This window comes from Siphateles boraxobius, unplaced genomic scaffold, assembly GCF_051911475.1.
Source record: "Siphateles boraxobius isolate OS27281-9 unplaced genomic scaffold, OSU_SipBor_1 16, whole genome shotgun sequence".
Taxonomy (NCBI): Eukaryota; Metazoa; Chordata; class Actinopteri; order Cypriniformes; family Leuciscidae; genus Siphateles; species Siphateles boraxobius.
Genome location: NW_027508766.1, coordinates 14,123,210 through 14,139,213, shown reverse-complemented (window position 1 = coordinate 14,139,213; position 16,004 = coordinate 14,123,210). Strand labels below are relative to the sequence as shown.

At 37.9% G+C, this 16,004-nt stretch overlaps 1 protein-coding gene across 1 annotated transcript in view; it reads right to left on the bottom strand.

The window, feature by feature from the left end:
* slf1 (SMC5/6 complex localization factor 1) overlaps positions 1-16,004 on the bottom strand; it is a 40,851-nt gene that overhangs the window by 8,895 nt on the left and 15,952 nt on the right. Inside the window, exons 16-18 of the mRNA XM_077231653.1 lie at positions 15,045-15,124; positions 8,246-8,338; positions 7,080-7,262 (exon numbers count right to left, since the gene is read on the bottom strand). Coding sequence (XP_077087768.1) covers positions 7,080-7,262; positions 8,246-8,338; positions 15,045-15,124 — 356 coding nt within the window. The remainder of the gene's footprint in view (positions 1-7,079; positions 7,263-8,245; positions 8,339-15,044; positions 15,125-16,004) is intronic.

The window sequence follows — 16,004 nt, the reverse complement described above, 5'->3', positions numbered from 1 at the left end:
ATATCCAAATTTCATTTTTTGAATGGAATTACTGAAAGAAATCAACTTTTTTATGATATTCTAATTATATGACCAGCACCTGTAGTGTCTCAGTCTACATTACAATACATAATAATAATAATAGTTATAATATTATTCCTATGAAAGTTATAGCCATATATTGTAAAACAAATGCACAGAAAAAAGAAAAAAAACTTTCAAAATTAGTTTAGTCCCAATTTCTATACATGCAAGAGATAACCGTGAGCTTTTATTTTGATGGAAACTGCAGTCTTATTATAAATCTAGTGAAAAGCTGTAATAGTCAACTATGCAAATGTGAAAATAATGCATAACTGGTGCCCACTACGTTCGCAAATGCATGCTAAACTCAACACATGCACAGATGGAGTTCACTGCATTCATTCCCTGTGAACTGAGACATGGAGCTGATCACTTCTCATTGCGCAGCGCATACAGTCATACAGTCTTACAGTCTTATAACATACAGTCTTTTGCGGTTTGATAAGAACACAAAGCCTTATCGCGCATTCAATTTTAGTTTGTTTGCAGCAATGGCGCAAAAACACAACACTAAATACCTTTTAAGTTTAAATGTATTTTCGGGCCACCACATTCGAGTTAATGAATGCGAAGCACTGGAATCTATTTGTGGCAGTCAGTGTTGATATTGTGGCGGGCCGCCAACAAATAAATCAACGTATGGGAAACACTGCCAAGCAAAGTGATAGCACATCATTTGTGAATCATAACCCACCAAATTGGCTAGTGTGTTGATATGCGTCAACCGCCACAGTGGATTTTCGCCCGCATTTGGCGGGTGTTCATTTTAAACCCTGGTTACCACCCCACTGACCTTTTTTTAAAATAATTTGTATGTGTTTCTTTAGGATGGACTTAATACCTGATTTCAACTGATTTCCATAACATTCTTCCTTCTGTGTTTTGCAGATGTTCCGTTTACAGTAAATACATTTGTTCCATAGCAGTCTATTATTGTGATATGCATATGAAGAACAGCAAACTATAATTGGAGAAATCACATCAATCAAATGGGCTCTTCCTCTTGTCTAAGTGAGCAGTTCTTGGCCAGAATGCGCTGCAAAGTGCATGGTAACAGCCAATAGTCTATATGAGACTACATACAAACTTCAGAAAGTACTATTAAAGCTATTAATAAGAAGCTGGTTAATGTAGTTCTTTCCTTCTTTCACATAGTGATATTACAGCTCCAAACTTTTTAGAAATAAAGCAACATTTTTGGAGCTTTAATATCAGTATGCATACACTCACCTAAAGGATTATTAGGAACACCTGTTCAATTTCTCATTAATGCAATTATCTAATCAACCAATCACATGGGAGTTGCTTCAATGCATTCAGGGGTGTGGTCCTGGTCAAGACAACCTCCTGAACTCCAAACTGAATGTCAGAATGGGAAAGAAAGGTGATTTAAGCAATTTTGAGCGTGGCATGGTTGTTGGCGCCAGACGGGCCGGTCTGAGTATTTCACAATCTGCTCAGTTACTGGGATTTTCACGCACAACCATTTCTAGGGTTTACAAAGAATGGTGTGAAAAGGGAAAAACATCCAGTATGCGGCAGTCCTGTGGGCGAAAATGTCTTGTTGATGCTAGAGGTCAGAGGAGAATGGGTCGACTGATTCAAACTGATAGAAGAGCAACTTTAACTGAAATAACCACTCGTTACAACCAAGGTATGCAGCAAAGCATTTGTGAAGCCACAACACGCACAACCTTGAGGTGGACGGGCTACAACAGCAGAAGACCCCACCGGGTACCACTCATCTCCACTACAAATAGGAAAAATAGGCTACAATTTGCAAGAGCTCACCAAAATTGGACAGTTGAAGACTGGAAAAATGTTGCCTGGTCTGATGAGTCTCGATTTCTGTTGAGACATTCAGATGGTAGAGTCAGAATTTGGCGTAAACAGAATGAGAACATGGATCCATCATGCCTTGTTACTACTGTGCAGGCTGGTGGTGGTCGTGTAATGGTGTGGGGGATGTTTTCTTGGCACACTTTAGGCCCCTTAGTGCCAATTGGGCATCGTTTAAATGCCACGGCCTACCTGAGCATTGTTTCTGACCATGTCCATCCCTTTATGGCCACCATGTACCCATCCTCTGATGGCTACTTCCAGCTGGATAATGCACCATGTCACAAAGCTCGAATCATTTCAAATTGGTTTCTTGAACATGACAATGAGTTCACTGTACTAAAATGGCTCCCACAGTCACCAGATCTCAACCCAATAGAGCATCTTTGGGATGTGGTGGAACGGGAGCTTTGTGCCCTGGATGTGCATCCCACAAATCTCCATCAACTGCAAGATGCTATCCAATCAAAATGGGCCAACATTTCTAAAGAATGCTTTCAGCACCTGGTTGAATCAATGCCACGTAGAATTAAGGCAGTTCTGTTGAATCAATGCCACGTAGACTTAAGGCAGTTCTGAAGGCGAAAGGGGGTCAAACACAGTATTAGTATGGTGTTCCTAATAATCCTTTAGGTGAGTGTACGTCCCTTTTTGTCTTGCACGCGAGCCCAATTTGGTTTGGATGTGCACATTTTCCCAAAAGCTTGTGAGTTACACTGCGTCCTAACCACAAACACGACTAGATTCGGGTGAGAAGTAATTTAATTGCTTAAGTTATTTTATTGTCTGTAATTGAAAATCCAATTAGACGATATTTGATGTCTAATATGTGGTTATGTGCAGTGAGATTTTAAACCAATGAGATTACAATGCTGCAAAAATATAAACCAATGCGACAGACAAAATGTCCTGCTGTCACGCTCGCGGCTGTTGTCATTACTGTGAAAGTATTCTCACAAATATTTCAAAGACAGTACTGAATCTGTGCCATTTGCAAAGAAAAAAGCGTGCTACAAGTTTGGTGGAACTCATACATACCAAATTCAGAGTCAAACATTCGGTATTGATCCTAACAGTGGCACAGCTGAAAGCCTGGTGAGCTCAGTGTGAGGAAGTGACTTAGTTAATTATGCATTTTAATAGGAGAAGAATTATGCAGAGGAAGCTCAAAGGCACTCGCAATCAAAGGGAGAGAGACTGAATAAAAGAAAAAAAAACAGGGATAGAGGGAGAGAAGTCTGAGAAGAGAAGCTGATTAATGTATTTGGTGTGACTAGCACAAACAAACAAACAAAGCATGAGGAGTTGTGTAATGACTAAATCGAGAGCTTTGCCAGAGCTTTAATCTAACGTAGCTTCAATGCAAAATACGAGGGGGAAATACTCCTATTAATGTACACAGAGAAGAAGAAAAGGAGAACAACTGCGTTTGAACTCAGCCTTATTAACAAAGACATTGAGCCATCGTTTGTCATTACAGTGCTGGAGCGATGGCGCAGAGGATCTCTAAGCCTTTAAGTGTTTTATACTCTAATACAACAACAAAAATAAATCATGGCTCTTTTCTTACTCTGAGTTACTGTCTATACTATTGACGACGGGTAGGAAATATAGTTGAGAAATTATTGATGTATGGTAACATTTTGTAGACAACAATACTTCTAAGAACTTCAGAAAGTCATGAGACAATGCTGGAGAAGTTCAATGACATGGATTACATTTTCACTCATCAAGGCTGTTTGGGTAAAAACTGATCTATTGTGACAATGTTAAAATGATGTTTGCAACAATTTTAGAGCGATAATTTTTCCATAGAAAAATGTCAGTCATGTAGGCTTAGACGAGTTTTTCATTTTTTGGTATAGATATTGTTAAAAAAGAAAATGAAGTTTAAAAGAAAAACAATAAAAGATAGGACTTGATTTAATCTATCAGGATTTGTTAAGAATCTGTTGATCAGGAAAATTGGGCGATGCGGTACTACAAAAATAAATTTTGCTAATAGATTTTTGAAAACATTGGAAACATTTCTCTCATTTTCTCTACATCATTTATAATGTGACCAGGGACATATTATACATGATACATTTATTAAGAAACAAATAGGGTCAATTTTGATGTCATATTCTTGGCATATAGATATAATATTGACATATTGTCCATCAATGGCTGTAGTAGTCAAATGGTCAACTGTTTTTTTCTTTTTTTTTACAGAAAACACTTTACCTTCACAGAGCTTGAAATAGATCTTAGATCATACTGAACATCTAATTTAAACCTGTAAATAGTTTTAGGATTTTTAACAATGCCTAAAAAGTGAATAAATGAAAACATAATAAATTGACATTAAATCAAAAGAGGGAAGCACCAAATACTAAGACAATCTGTCAAATTTACGTTTATCTCGCAATTCAACTATTTCATGAAATGTCTCATACCAATAACCTTATGCTCTCAATGCACACATAACTACTACATAAATGATATAAGACCTACATCAGGATCTCATAAAAGGTGATGCGTGTCTCTCAGCTAAGTACTTATACAAGAAACCTCAACTGGGTTTTAGGCGACAGCTCTTTTCTGTACACTGTAAATAAGACTGAGCAGAACAATCTGTTATAAGCTGACCCTTGTGCAAAAGACCCCGAGTCATGCCAGCGAGCCCTAATCCATCCCAGTCCTGAAAACAGAGCTGTATTCACAGCAACAGTCAAGCCAGTAAGATTCAAAGGCTCTTTCATGGCCATTCTTTGGGTCGCTCTACTTTGGATACAAGTTGTTGTGTGCTGAAAACCGCATGCAATACCAATCAGGAAATAATTGTGAAATTACGCTCCACGCTTACAACGTGTGTGTGTCTGTGTGTTTCGGGGGAGGTTATACTGGCAGCCTTGGGCTAGGCAAGCTGATGACACCCGTCCCTGCCCTTGGCCATGGCACGGTTAGTCTGCCAATGCACACGGGCGATAGCAGGAGGGTCTAGTCCCCCCCATCCACCCACATAGAAAGCTATGTTTCGCATAATATGTTATTCTTTAAGCGAACCAACATATTGTTGGTTCCTTTATATCTTTATGTTTTATGCAATTGTTGTCTACATTTAACCATAATGACCACTTTGTTAATAAATGTGACATTGTGAACCCGATTCATAAGAGGAAACAATTAAGACACCCATCTCCATCTAAAAGAATTTGATTCATATTTAATAATGATTTGATTATTTTATTTTATTATTTATAAGCATTCCCACACTTTAAGCAATAATTTTCCATCACTTTTCCAGTGATGAATGGATAATGATTTTTAAATCATTAAATCGGAGTCAGAATCATATTAATCATATTTAGCCCATTAAGAATTTATAGCTGATGTAGTTAAGTCTAGATGTAGTAAAATGTATTTAATAAAATAAATAAATAAATAAATAATATTTTTTTATGAAGTAAATATATAAAGCAATGAAAAAAATCTTTTAACCTTTTTAATCAGTATTACTTTCCATGTCACTGAAAAATTCCCCGATATTATACCATTGCTGTGGAACCCCTGTATATAACATTTATTTGTCAAGCAAAAATGAAGACTTTTGCAAAACCATGAAGGCCAAAAAAAATTACAAATATTATATTATATTATATATATATGTATATATATATATATATATATATATATATATATATATATATATATATATATATAGTTTTTTTTTATTAAACCCTAACCCAAACCTAACCTTAGACCATAAATAAAAACATCACACTTTCCCGTATACATACATTTATACTTTAAGCTAAAATCTAAATCCTAGAAAAAATAAAGCTCATGGACATGTCATAAGTCAACTATCCAAACTCTGAATCAACAGAATCATCTGTCCTCTGGTTGTGTGTGGCACGTCCGTGTCTTACGAGGGATCTTGGCGGCTGTCTGTATCCCAGACACATCACAAATCTAATTTCATGAAAAAGGCATCTTTTCCTGACCTCTTTTCATGCATTGGTATTGGGCCAATCTCAGTCAGCATGAAGAGAAATGAAAAAAAAAAAGAGGAAAAAAAACACATTCTCACCGGGACCAAACAATCCCAATCTAATTTAGTTTTTTAGGCCAGAATATCTACATGAGTTAATAGGGGAGCAGAATCAAATTAACTATAATTAGTCAAAACGGAGAGAAGAGCGAGCGAGAGAGAGTGACAGTAAAGCGTGTGGGAAACAAGGAGCCTGTCTCATTTTGTCTCTCCTCTAGTCCGTCCCCGTCGTCAAGCCATCCTGCGCTTACTGCATTGACACATGTCCCGCTCGCTTCAAAGCTCGCAAACATCGATTGCATGTGGCACGCAAACAGCCAGGCGCGCCAAAACATTTCTGTTCTGACAGATTTCCCTCGTGAAAAACCAGCATGCGAATTTCACAAGAGCTGCAGACCTGACTTGTCTAATCTCTTCAGGAGGATGCTAACACCGTCATCCACGCCGATGGGTTATTCCTGTAGATGGATGGTTTTTATAAAGGAAAGAACGTAAAAAAGCTTGAACCCTGAATGCAGAAGTAAAGACGACACCATGTGTGTGTGTGTGTGTGTGTGGTAGATCGTGGCTGTTAAGCCACAGGAGAGGCCTGGATTTAACAGATTTCTACAAAGCACTTGTTTGTTTACACATGTAATGCCACTGTAATATGAATTTCTGCCGCTTTCACTCATCAGTTTGTTTATACTGACATCACACATGGAAACAGAAACTGTTTTTCTCCTTATTTACTCCAGTAAGAGAAGCACTTCCATATGACTTGATAAATCCAGCATCATTCTCAAAGGAATCAGAATCTGAACATGTTTTGAAGTAATACGATATAATATGGTATTCAAAACGAGTCATGCTCCCATAGAAGGGTCGTTTGATTGTGACTGGATAAGAGACTCGTGAGAGACTGAACCAGGAGGAACAAGTGAACTCGTGACTTTTTTGAAATTCAACAGCTGCTTTAAAGTTGCCGTTGAAGGGTTTACGTTTATGCTCGTGCGTCTGTGTGCATGCGCTCTCATGTTTTCAGCCCTCTTATGTGAAGATCTGTATGCATTGACTGTGTGTATATGTGTGTTTGTATGCATTGTTATGTGAAGGTTTGATCTCAGACTGTGTATGCGTGTACAGTACGTCGGGCACTCACCGCCGCGGCGCAGCAGCATCTTGGCGATGTTTGTGTGTTGGTTCAGCAGGGCATCGTGTAGAGGACTGACTCCCTGGACCTGATTGTCCAGCTGCAGGTTCAGGCAGTGCTGCAGAAGGGCCTGCACACACTCAGTACTTCCATGGTTACAGGCTTCATGAAGAGGCGTCCAGCCAGCGTGATCTACAAACAGGAATGCAAAAGATATTGTGACATTCACAAGGCCTAGCACACCTGCTTTTTGCTGATCATATTACAACCTATTTGAAAAACTATTTTCTGATTTCAGAAAGCAAATAAATCAGTGTAATTTGCAGTTAACTTTTAATTTTTGCCACATAATCGTATATATTAATAAAAATTCAATTTTAATGTCGCACATCATGAGGTACAGTGTTTGTCTTCGTAGCATTTTGCTAACATATAACAGCTATAGCGTTGTAACGTTAATGTAAAGTACATTTTTAAACAAGGAAAAATTTTCTGACTGGTATATAAAATAAAGAACATTTTCGCAAAATTGTTAATTCGGAGAATTAGAGTAAACAAAGTAATCAAAACATTAACTACTCAAATAGTTTTTTAGCAAAGAGGCCTCAATCGGAAACATTTCAGTATGTCATAACACAAACATACTTGCTAGTTTTCAAACAGAAGTCATTTTACAATTCCCAGTATAGTCTTTCTGAGTAAAAGTAAACTAAAAAAGTCCCCAGAGATAAAAAAGAAATTTTTAGCAAAGACACCTCACATAATTGTGCAAACAAACATACTGATTCGAAAATGCAATTGCTAGTAGTTATCAAATAAATCTGTCTGTCTTGAGTGAAAGAAAACTAAAAATATAATGCAACATCGTAAAGAACAATAAATGAATGATTTCTCATCAACGTATATGACAAAACTACCCACGATTATATCAAGATTTCAAAAAGAGAATGGAAAGCGAAAGGCATGCACAAAATTAGCTTGACGCCACTATAGTAAACCGAGCCTAAATCATTGTCCGAGCCCTCCAAACACACCCTTACATTTGATCTAAAAGGTTAGACGTGACACACACTTTCCTTTGTTTTCCTTTATCTAACTGTTCAGCAGACAAACAAAGTAACACCTAAAAAGCGGGAGGATTCTACAGAGGGAAAGGGAGGAATGTAGAAACCTACCTTTGATGTTGACGTCCGTTCCAGGCAAACGGAGGATACAAAGCAGCGTCTCCACCTGGTTCTTCTTGCAGGCTCGATGAAGGAGTGTCTCGCCTACACATGGATGGAGAGGAGAGAAAGAGAGAGAGACAAAAAGGGCAAGTGGAAGAGAGAAGTGGGCAACATCCAAAATCAGGGTGCGTCCTGCCAACTGCCCCGTAATCGCTTACTTAATGTTTCTTGTGCTCGACATAGAAATGAATAAACAGGCACACACACACACACACACACAACATGTTAAATGTAAAAATTAAACAGATAAAAGGGGCTGACCCTGAAAAAAGGGTTTTTTTGGTGGGAGGGGGGAGAGGGACAGGAAGCAGAGAGAAAGCAAAGAAAGGCATTCATCCGTTCTCTTTGTCGCAATTCCCCCTTTTCCGGACAGTGGGACTTCTTTACTTACACTAGCACCCCAAATTGAAGGCAATTGTGAGAAAAGGATTCCTGGCAGTGTGGTATTGTTCAGCCGGGGAAAGTTATGGTACAGAGCCCATACACAAAGCCTCTGGTGGGATTTTTTTTTAACAGTCAGAGTTCAAAAGCTCCACTGGGCAGTACGAATGGGAACACGTGATTCTCACTTCTGCAAACTACAACAGCTAGACATAAAAGCCTCCAAGGACTTTTATTTACATTTTCCCTCTGCCTGCTCCCTTTGTAATGCAGCCTTCATCCCTCGCTCTGCCGATACAATATCAAATAGGGAATATATTAGAGGGGGGGCTGCTTCCTTTTTTCATGTGTGGCTGAACTTCACAAGAAAGTAAAAGGCCAAACTTGAGTGCCTCTGTGGCTGCCATTATAATGCCGCTGTGCAAAGCTGCTAATAAATGCTTTACTGGGTCTCACCAGGGTGCCCATTTCTCTGCAGCCTTGGCTGGCTAGATAAAACCCGGCGTGCTAAAAGAGCCAAAGCGGAGAGAGGCAGTCGGGATAAGGAGGGGGAAATAAAGCAGACAGGCTTCTCGGCATCCTCTTTCACATCAATATGTTGGTTGGGTGTTCAAGGAGCCTCTTTAAGCCAGATCAAACAGAGAAAATTAGGTTAGAAGCAAACTTAAATGACCAGATAAGGCTAATCTGTCTGCGGCTTTGTGTACGCGGAGTGACATCTGTCATGGTACAAAGAATGAAGATGTGGAAGTATTAGGATCATGGTTTAGACACTGGACACATTGTTACTATATTTGGGCTCCAAGAACAAAACATGTTTATTGGGATCAAATCAATTATTATTATTATTATTTATTATTTATTTTTTTGCTATTCAAAAATTCTGCAGACAAAGAACCTGTCTACATCTGACTTTAAAATCCATCTTGGGTGATCCAATGACAAGTGGACTGAACTAAATGCAAAATGTTTTGTGGTTGGATTACTTAAAATCACATTTGTAAGTAGTCAGAAACACATGTTTTCAAATATGTCCTGGACAACATAAAATGATCACTGTGCTAAAACAAGAGTTTTAAGTTTTGCTGGTTATGTGAAGCTTAAAAAAACCCCAGTGGTGTAAAAAAAAAAAACATATGACCAGTGGTGTAAAGTATTTGAGTAAATGTAATTAGTTACTGTACTTGCATGCAAGTATTTTTTTCAGCTACTTAGTTTTACTAATTATCAAAGAGATTAACAACTTTTACTCTCTACCTGACTACATTTTTGAATAAGTATGTAAGTACTTTTTACTCCAAATTGTAATGCGTAATGCAATTACACGTTACACTTTGCATGGCACCTAACTTTTTCTGTAGCAGTTTATTTCTGCTACAAAATAAGTTATATCGTCATCAACCGGTACTATATCTTGTATGTTTTGCCCAAACTGAATCAAACTGAATATTTACTCCTGAATCCAACACAGAAGTGAATTAAACTGCAATTCATCGACTGGCCGCTAGAGGCATGCTCCAAAAGAGAGTCAATCCCACAGACCCCCCATTGTTAAAATGCCCAACTTTACAGCAGAAAAAAATGTTAACAGCCTGTTACAAAAATTAGTTTTGGTCTATATAACTAATTTTGCACTTCATGACAACAGCGTCCGTAAACTCGTCCGTTTAAATTATATTAAGGCTTAAAGTTCTGCATAATTTAGCGCGTTATCACTTGAGTGGAATGCCGCTGCTGTCTGTCAGCCGCCACGTAACCTCAGCTAATTCCAAACGCTGAACTTGGCATCTCTGCCGTGTTTGTGCTTTTCTCTGGATTATTTCATACAATTATCAAAAAATGGCTGGCTGTGCGGTTAATTGTACAAACAGACCGTCCAAGAAGTCTGGGCTTCATTTTTTTCTAAGTGAAATTCTTATTTATTTAATTTATTTAAAATAATTGATTTATTATTTTATTTAAAACTTTACAACACTCCAGAATCCGACATACAGTGATTAGCTGTAGGCTGAAACCATAGACTATATAAAACAGTCAGAAACGTTGTCATTTCATAAATAGCGTAACATTTACAACCTTCCGGCACAACAGGCTATATTGGAAGCATTTGTTTTAATTGTTGACATGTCCTCAAAAATATGTAAAGGAAATAGGCCTGTAATTACCCTAGACTGTATAAAACCAGGCATCTCAGCTCAACCAACGTCCCAACTGTTTACCCATTTTCAGTTATCCGGGAGTGACATGCTGCGACGGCCGGCACCGGACACGGACACTGTCCATTGTTTTATACAGTATATGGTTTTGCCCTTACCCAAACTTGTAGGGTTGTAATAATATATCATGTCACAATATATCGCAATACAAAAATACAACAATATGTATCGTGGATAGTGACAATATGTATTGTGTATAGTTCACCCAAAATGAAAATTACTGTGTGAGAAAGAAATGAAAGTTTACAGAGTTTAGGGCCAGTACTTCATTAAACTACTGTATATAATGTATAATAATGCAATGGGGAAATATTTGTGGGTCCTGATGATGCCAAATTATCTTGGTCTTATGTTACCAGTAAAAAATGGCCTACATTATTTTAAATATATTTAGTCAGTGACAGAGTGCAAGTATAGGGGGCTTTCACACAGGAGGAACCATTTCAAAGTTCCTAGAACTATTGGCGGAAGTTCCCAGATTTTGGCGTGTTCGCACCGCAGGAACTAGGAACGATTTTAGTACTAGGAACTCCTTTTGGAGGAACTAATTTAGCTCCTACTTCAGAGTAGGGTCTAAACCAGCACTATAGGAACTATCTGTGACGTTAGTGTACCCTGATTGGCCGAACGCAGGTGAAAGACCAGCACCCACCATTTTTAAAAAAGCTGTGTAAACACATAGATAATAGCCGATATATTTACTCAACAAACTAACTCTACGGACATGGAAAACAGTGATAGATTAACCTCTTAACCTTTACGCTAGGGAGAAAATCCAACGCAAGTTTGAGGTGACCAAGCGAAAAATAATTAAACCATCAGTTCTCGGGGAACCACCGGAGAACTAAGTTCCTAGAATCATGAATTATTTTATTCTGTAGACATGACTTTGACTATTTTATTTTACTTAACTTTATTTTATGTATCTTAATTATTTTATTAAGGATATTGGTTTACTTATGATTTTGAGGATTTTTTTTTAGGTATTTTTTTATTATTATTATTTTAAATAAAATGTGATCGCTCTCCACAAATATGAACTGTTTCTTCACTGGCATGACTCTTAGGTGTTGAGGACTAGTGAATATTTTAGCCTACATACAGTATGAGTAAAATACTTAAATGTGCCATAGAATGGAAAACTGTATTTACCTTGGCATAGTTGAATAATAAGAGTTCTGTACATGGAACTGATATACTGTGAGCCTCAAACACCATTGTTTCCTCCTTATGTAAATCTCGTGATTGCAAAAGACCACTTAAAAACGGGCGAACTTCCTTTTAATTTGTAATGGAGTCATTTTAATAAGGTATCTGTACTTTTACTCAAGTATGGTTTGCAGGTACTCTTTACACCTCTGAGTCTGACTGATACAAAAAAAAAATTATTCTGAACACAAGCGATCATCACAGAAAACGCATCTGAAACAGTGTTTTGTGTGACCACTAGTCATCTGATTACCAGTGATAGATCTTAATATCAGATGTAACAAGGTTCTAAAATATATTTTAAAATGACAACATCTGAATGTAATGTTTCAGAACAAGCAAACCAATGACAGAACTTATAAATGAAATGAAATAAATAGCACATATTGATATTGATAGCTCTCGTTCTCAAAGAAAGGAACTACAGGGTAGCAAGCAACATGCCACTTAACTCAATTGTCAAAGTACCTGAAAGCAAGATTATAAAAGCTCACAACCCAAAATAAATGAAAATATCTAGGGTATTATGAAGAAATGAAACAGAATGCAATAAAGGTATGACTTAATGAGTACCTTAGCACCATGACACGTTTTGGCTTGCAATGGCCCTTTTTCACACCCTAATAGGCCCTAAAACCCAGTGATTAAACATTTCTTAACTCCCCATGTGTACACATTCTCAGAAATGCCAGGCCCAATCTTCCCTCTGTTAAATCACTTTAATGGCTCCAATTTGGACACAACGCTTCCATTATAGGGGTAATTGCATACTCAGCATTTACAAGCTCGAAGATGATAAATCCATCCAGTCCTTTTCTATAAATTGTGAAATGTGTGTAGCATTTGTGGTTGTTGTTGTTGTTGTAGTATTTTCTTGTAGAGAGTACTTGTGTGGTTGCGACGTCTGGCATGACAGCTCTGCTGCCGATTGGCCAATGGTTTAAATAACAGGCTATTTGTCACAAAAGTGCATTTTGAACACTGTGAAGTCTAGTGCTTTTTCAATTTGACCACTTTTAGGTTTAAACAACATCCTGTAGTTCTGGGAGTTTTAAGAAGTTTAAGCATCCTGTAGTTCATGGGATTGTGAAGAAAGAGATCAATAATAGTCCTTTACTGGTTTATATATATTGTTATATCGAGTGATATAGTTTACTAATTTACACACCTTTTGCAAATTAATATTTATAGTGTGGCATCAAATAAAAAGCATTTTTTATGTATCACTGAACTGATGAAGCAGTGTAACCTAACAAACATCAACTTAATTTCATTACACAATTTACTAACTCAATTTACACAAATTAACTTTTTTTGTCCTCTGTGATAAGTGTCCCTGATTTGAGATACATTTAGGACAAATGAGGAACTACTGTATAATAAAATGCTGCAAGAGGTCACTGTTGCTCAGTGAGGCTACACAAAACATTAAAAACCAATAGTACGCAAATCTGAAGTTTGAACATGACAATTTGTTACTTGTTATGATAAATGATGTAAAAAAAAATCCAATATCCCAATCTGAGATTTACTCCAAAATTGCTCATAGCATCATTACCTGTATTTGTAAGCTACAATGAAGTGCCCTGAGCAGACAGACAACTCAGGGTGAAGTTAACAAGGCGCACCTTGAAAAAAAAAAAGTGGAAAAAACCCTGCAGTGTCTACCTACAGAAATCTACAACTGAGAGCCTGCAGATGCTTCATCAAAAATTGATGCGCTACACATCAGTATAGGGAGCACGTAGTGCAAAAACAACACAAGGCAGGGAGCAGCAGCCTTGAGTCTCCTGAAAACAGGGCTGTCTCACTCTCTCTGTGCCCTCCCCCTCTCCCTGCTCTGGTGTGGGGGTCTTTCTGATCAGGTGGAAGGGGAAAGATGAGTGTTGACACCTTGGTGGGTTCACATGGAGTGCCAACCTCCTAATTACAGAAACTTCCAGGCTTGGCTACCTCTGGCTTTCTCTTTCGCCCCCTCTTCCCCTTTCCTTCCTCACAGCAGAATCCTAATTGCAGTGTTTAATATTCTTAAACGGGTGATCTGACAAGCATTATGTTTGTGTGTGTGTCGTCTGGTTTTTATGTATTTTCAACCTCTTCCTCACCAAAGGATGGAGGGAGTGTAAAAAGCATGTGGAATGCAAATGCTGTTGCCTGAGGTTATGGAGAGAGGCTCAGTCGAGAGCTTTTGACCTAGCTGATTGCTCGATAGAACTGAAATAAAAGAGAGATACAGACATATAGATAGAATGATAGACAGATGGATAGAATGATAGACAGACAAATATACACATATACAGGCAGACAGAAAGACAGGTAAATAGACATACAGAATGATATATAAACTGATAGACAGACAGATATACACGTATACAGGCAGACAGACAGAAAGACAGGTAAATAGACATACAGAATGATAGAGAGACAGACAGACAGACAGACAGATAAATATTTAGATAGATTGATAGAACAATAGACAGCCAGATACATAGAAAGAAATATAGACAGATAGACAAATAATAAGATATACAGGCAGACAGACAAAAAGACAGGTAGGCTGTATACACATAGACAGACAACATGATATATAGAATGACAGAGATAATTATATATAGATAGTTAGATAAAATTTTATATAGACAGACACACAGACAGATAGAGAGATATAGAGATAGAGATAGATATAGATAGATAAATATATAGACAGACAGATAGATGGATAGACAGACAGACAGGTAGATATAACAATAGAGAGACAAAAAGACAGACAGATACATACATAGAAAGAAAGATAGACAGGTAGACAAATAAACAGATATACAGGCAGACAGACAAAAAAGACAGGTACACAGACATATAGATAGACAGAATGATATATAGAACGACAGACAGATAGACAGACAGACAGATAGATGAATACGATGGCGAGTAGCAGCTCTTACCTGCAGCATTGACTCTGTGGTAACCTCTCGGGACAGTCTCTCTCCCTGAATCTGAGCTGCCTGCTGAGTCTTTCACAGCTCTAAAAAGAACACACAGTAGCATTTAATAGACAGATTGAGACATCAGGCCATGTGTTTTTGAAGGGACAACAGTTCACAGAGCTTGTGGGTGAATAGATAGGATCTGGCATGTATGCTAAACATCAGCACATCATGAAACTGCTCATAAATGCGGCTAAATTAAGAATTCATCCATAGCCAGAGGACAGGAGTGCTGGAAAAAGCCTGCAATATTTAAAACGTCCAAGACAACCTCCCACTAAACACAGAGCGATGAGACGCTAACACAAAGTTCACTAAATAGTCCCCACTTTAAACCACCACTCAAGCTACAAACATCATTATATCACTGTCACGGCATTTTCACACTACCACAGGACGGAGCTGAGGGACTGCCATCTAAGTGCATCGCCTGTAGCAACTATCAGCCAGCCTGTACGTTAGCTGTACTTACTGAATCCTTTTATCTGAGGAGACAGCTTTCCAAACCCCCCCATGGAGCTCTCCCAGGATAGAGTCCCTGGCCAGTGTTTAAGGAACTGTCATTAAATGGCACCGTAAGTGCTACAGTGATGCAGGCAGGATTGCAGCTGATGTTATGGTTGGGTTAAGTGTGTTGGCTGTCTGCTCAAGTGTTGACTAAAGCACAGATCAATCAATCTATCTATCTATCTATCTATCTATCTATCTATCTATCTATCTATCTATCTATCTATCTATCTATCTATCTGTCTGTCTGTCTGTCTGTCTGTCTGTCTGTCCGTCTTATCTTTGGAGTTTAAGGTGGATTTTTGGAGATTAAAGTATGATAGGTAATAATCTGTTTTAATTAATAGATTTAAATGATTATACTTTATAATGAAAAATGTCTCCAATAACCCCCTCAATGCTGGCTTGCAG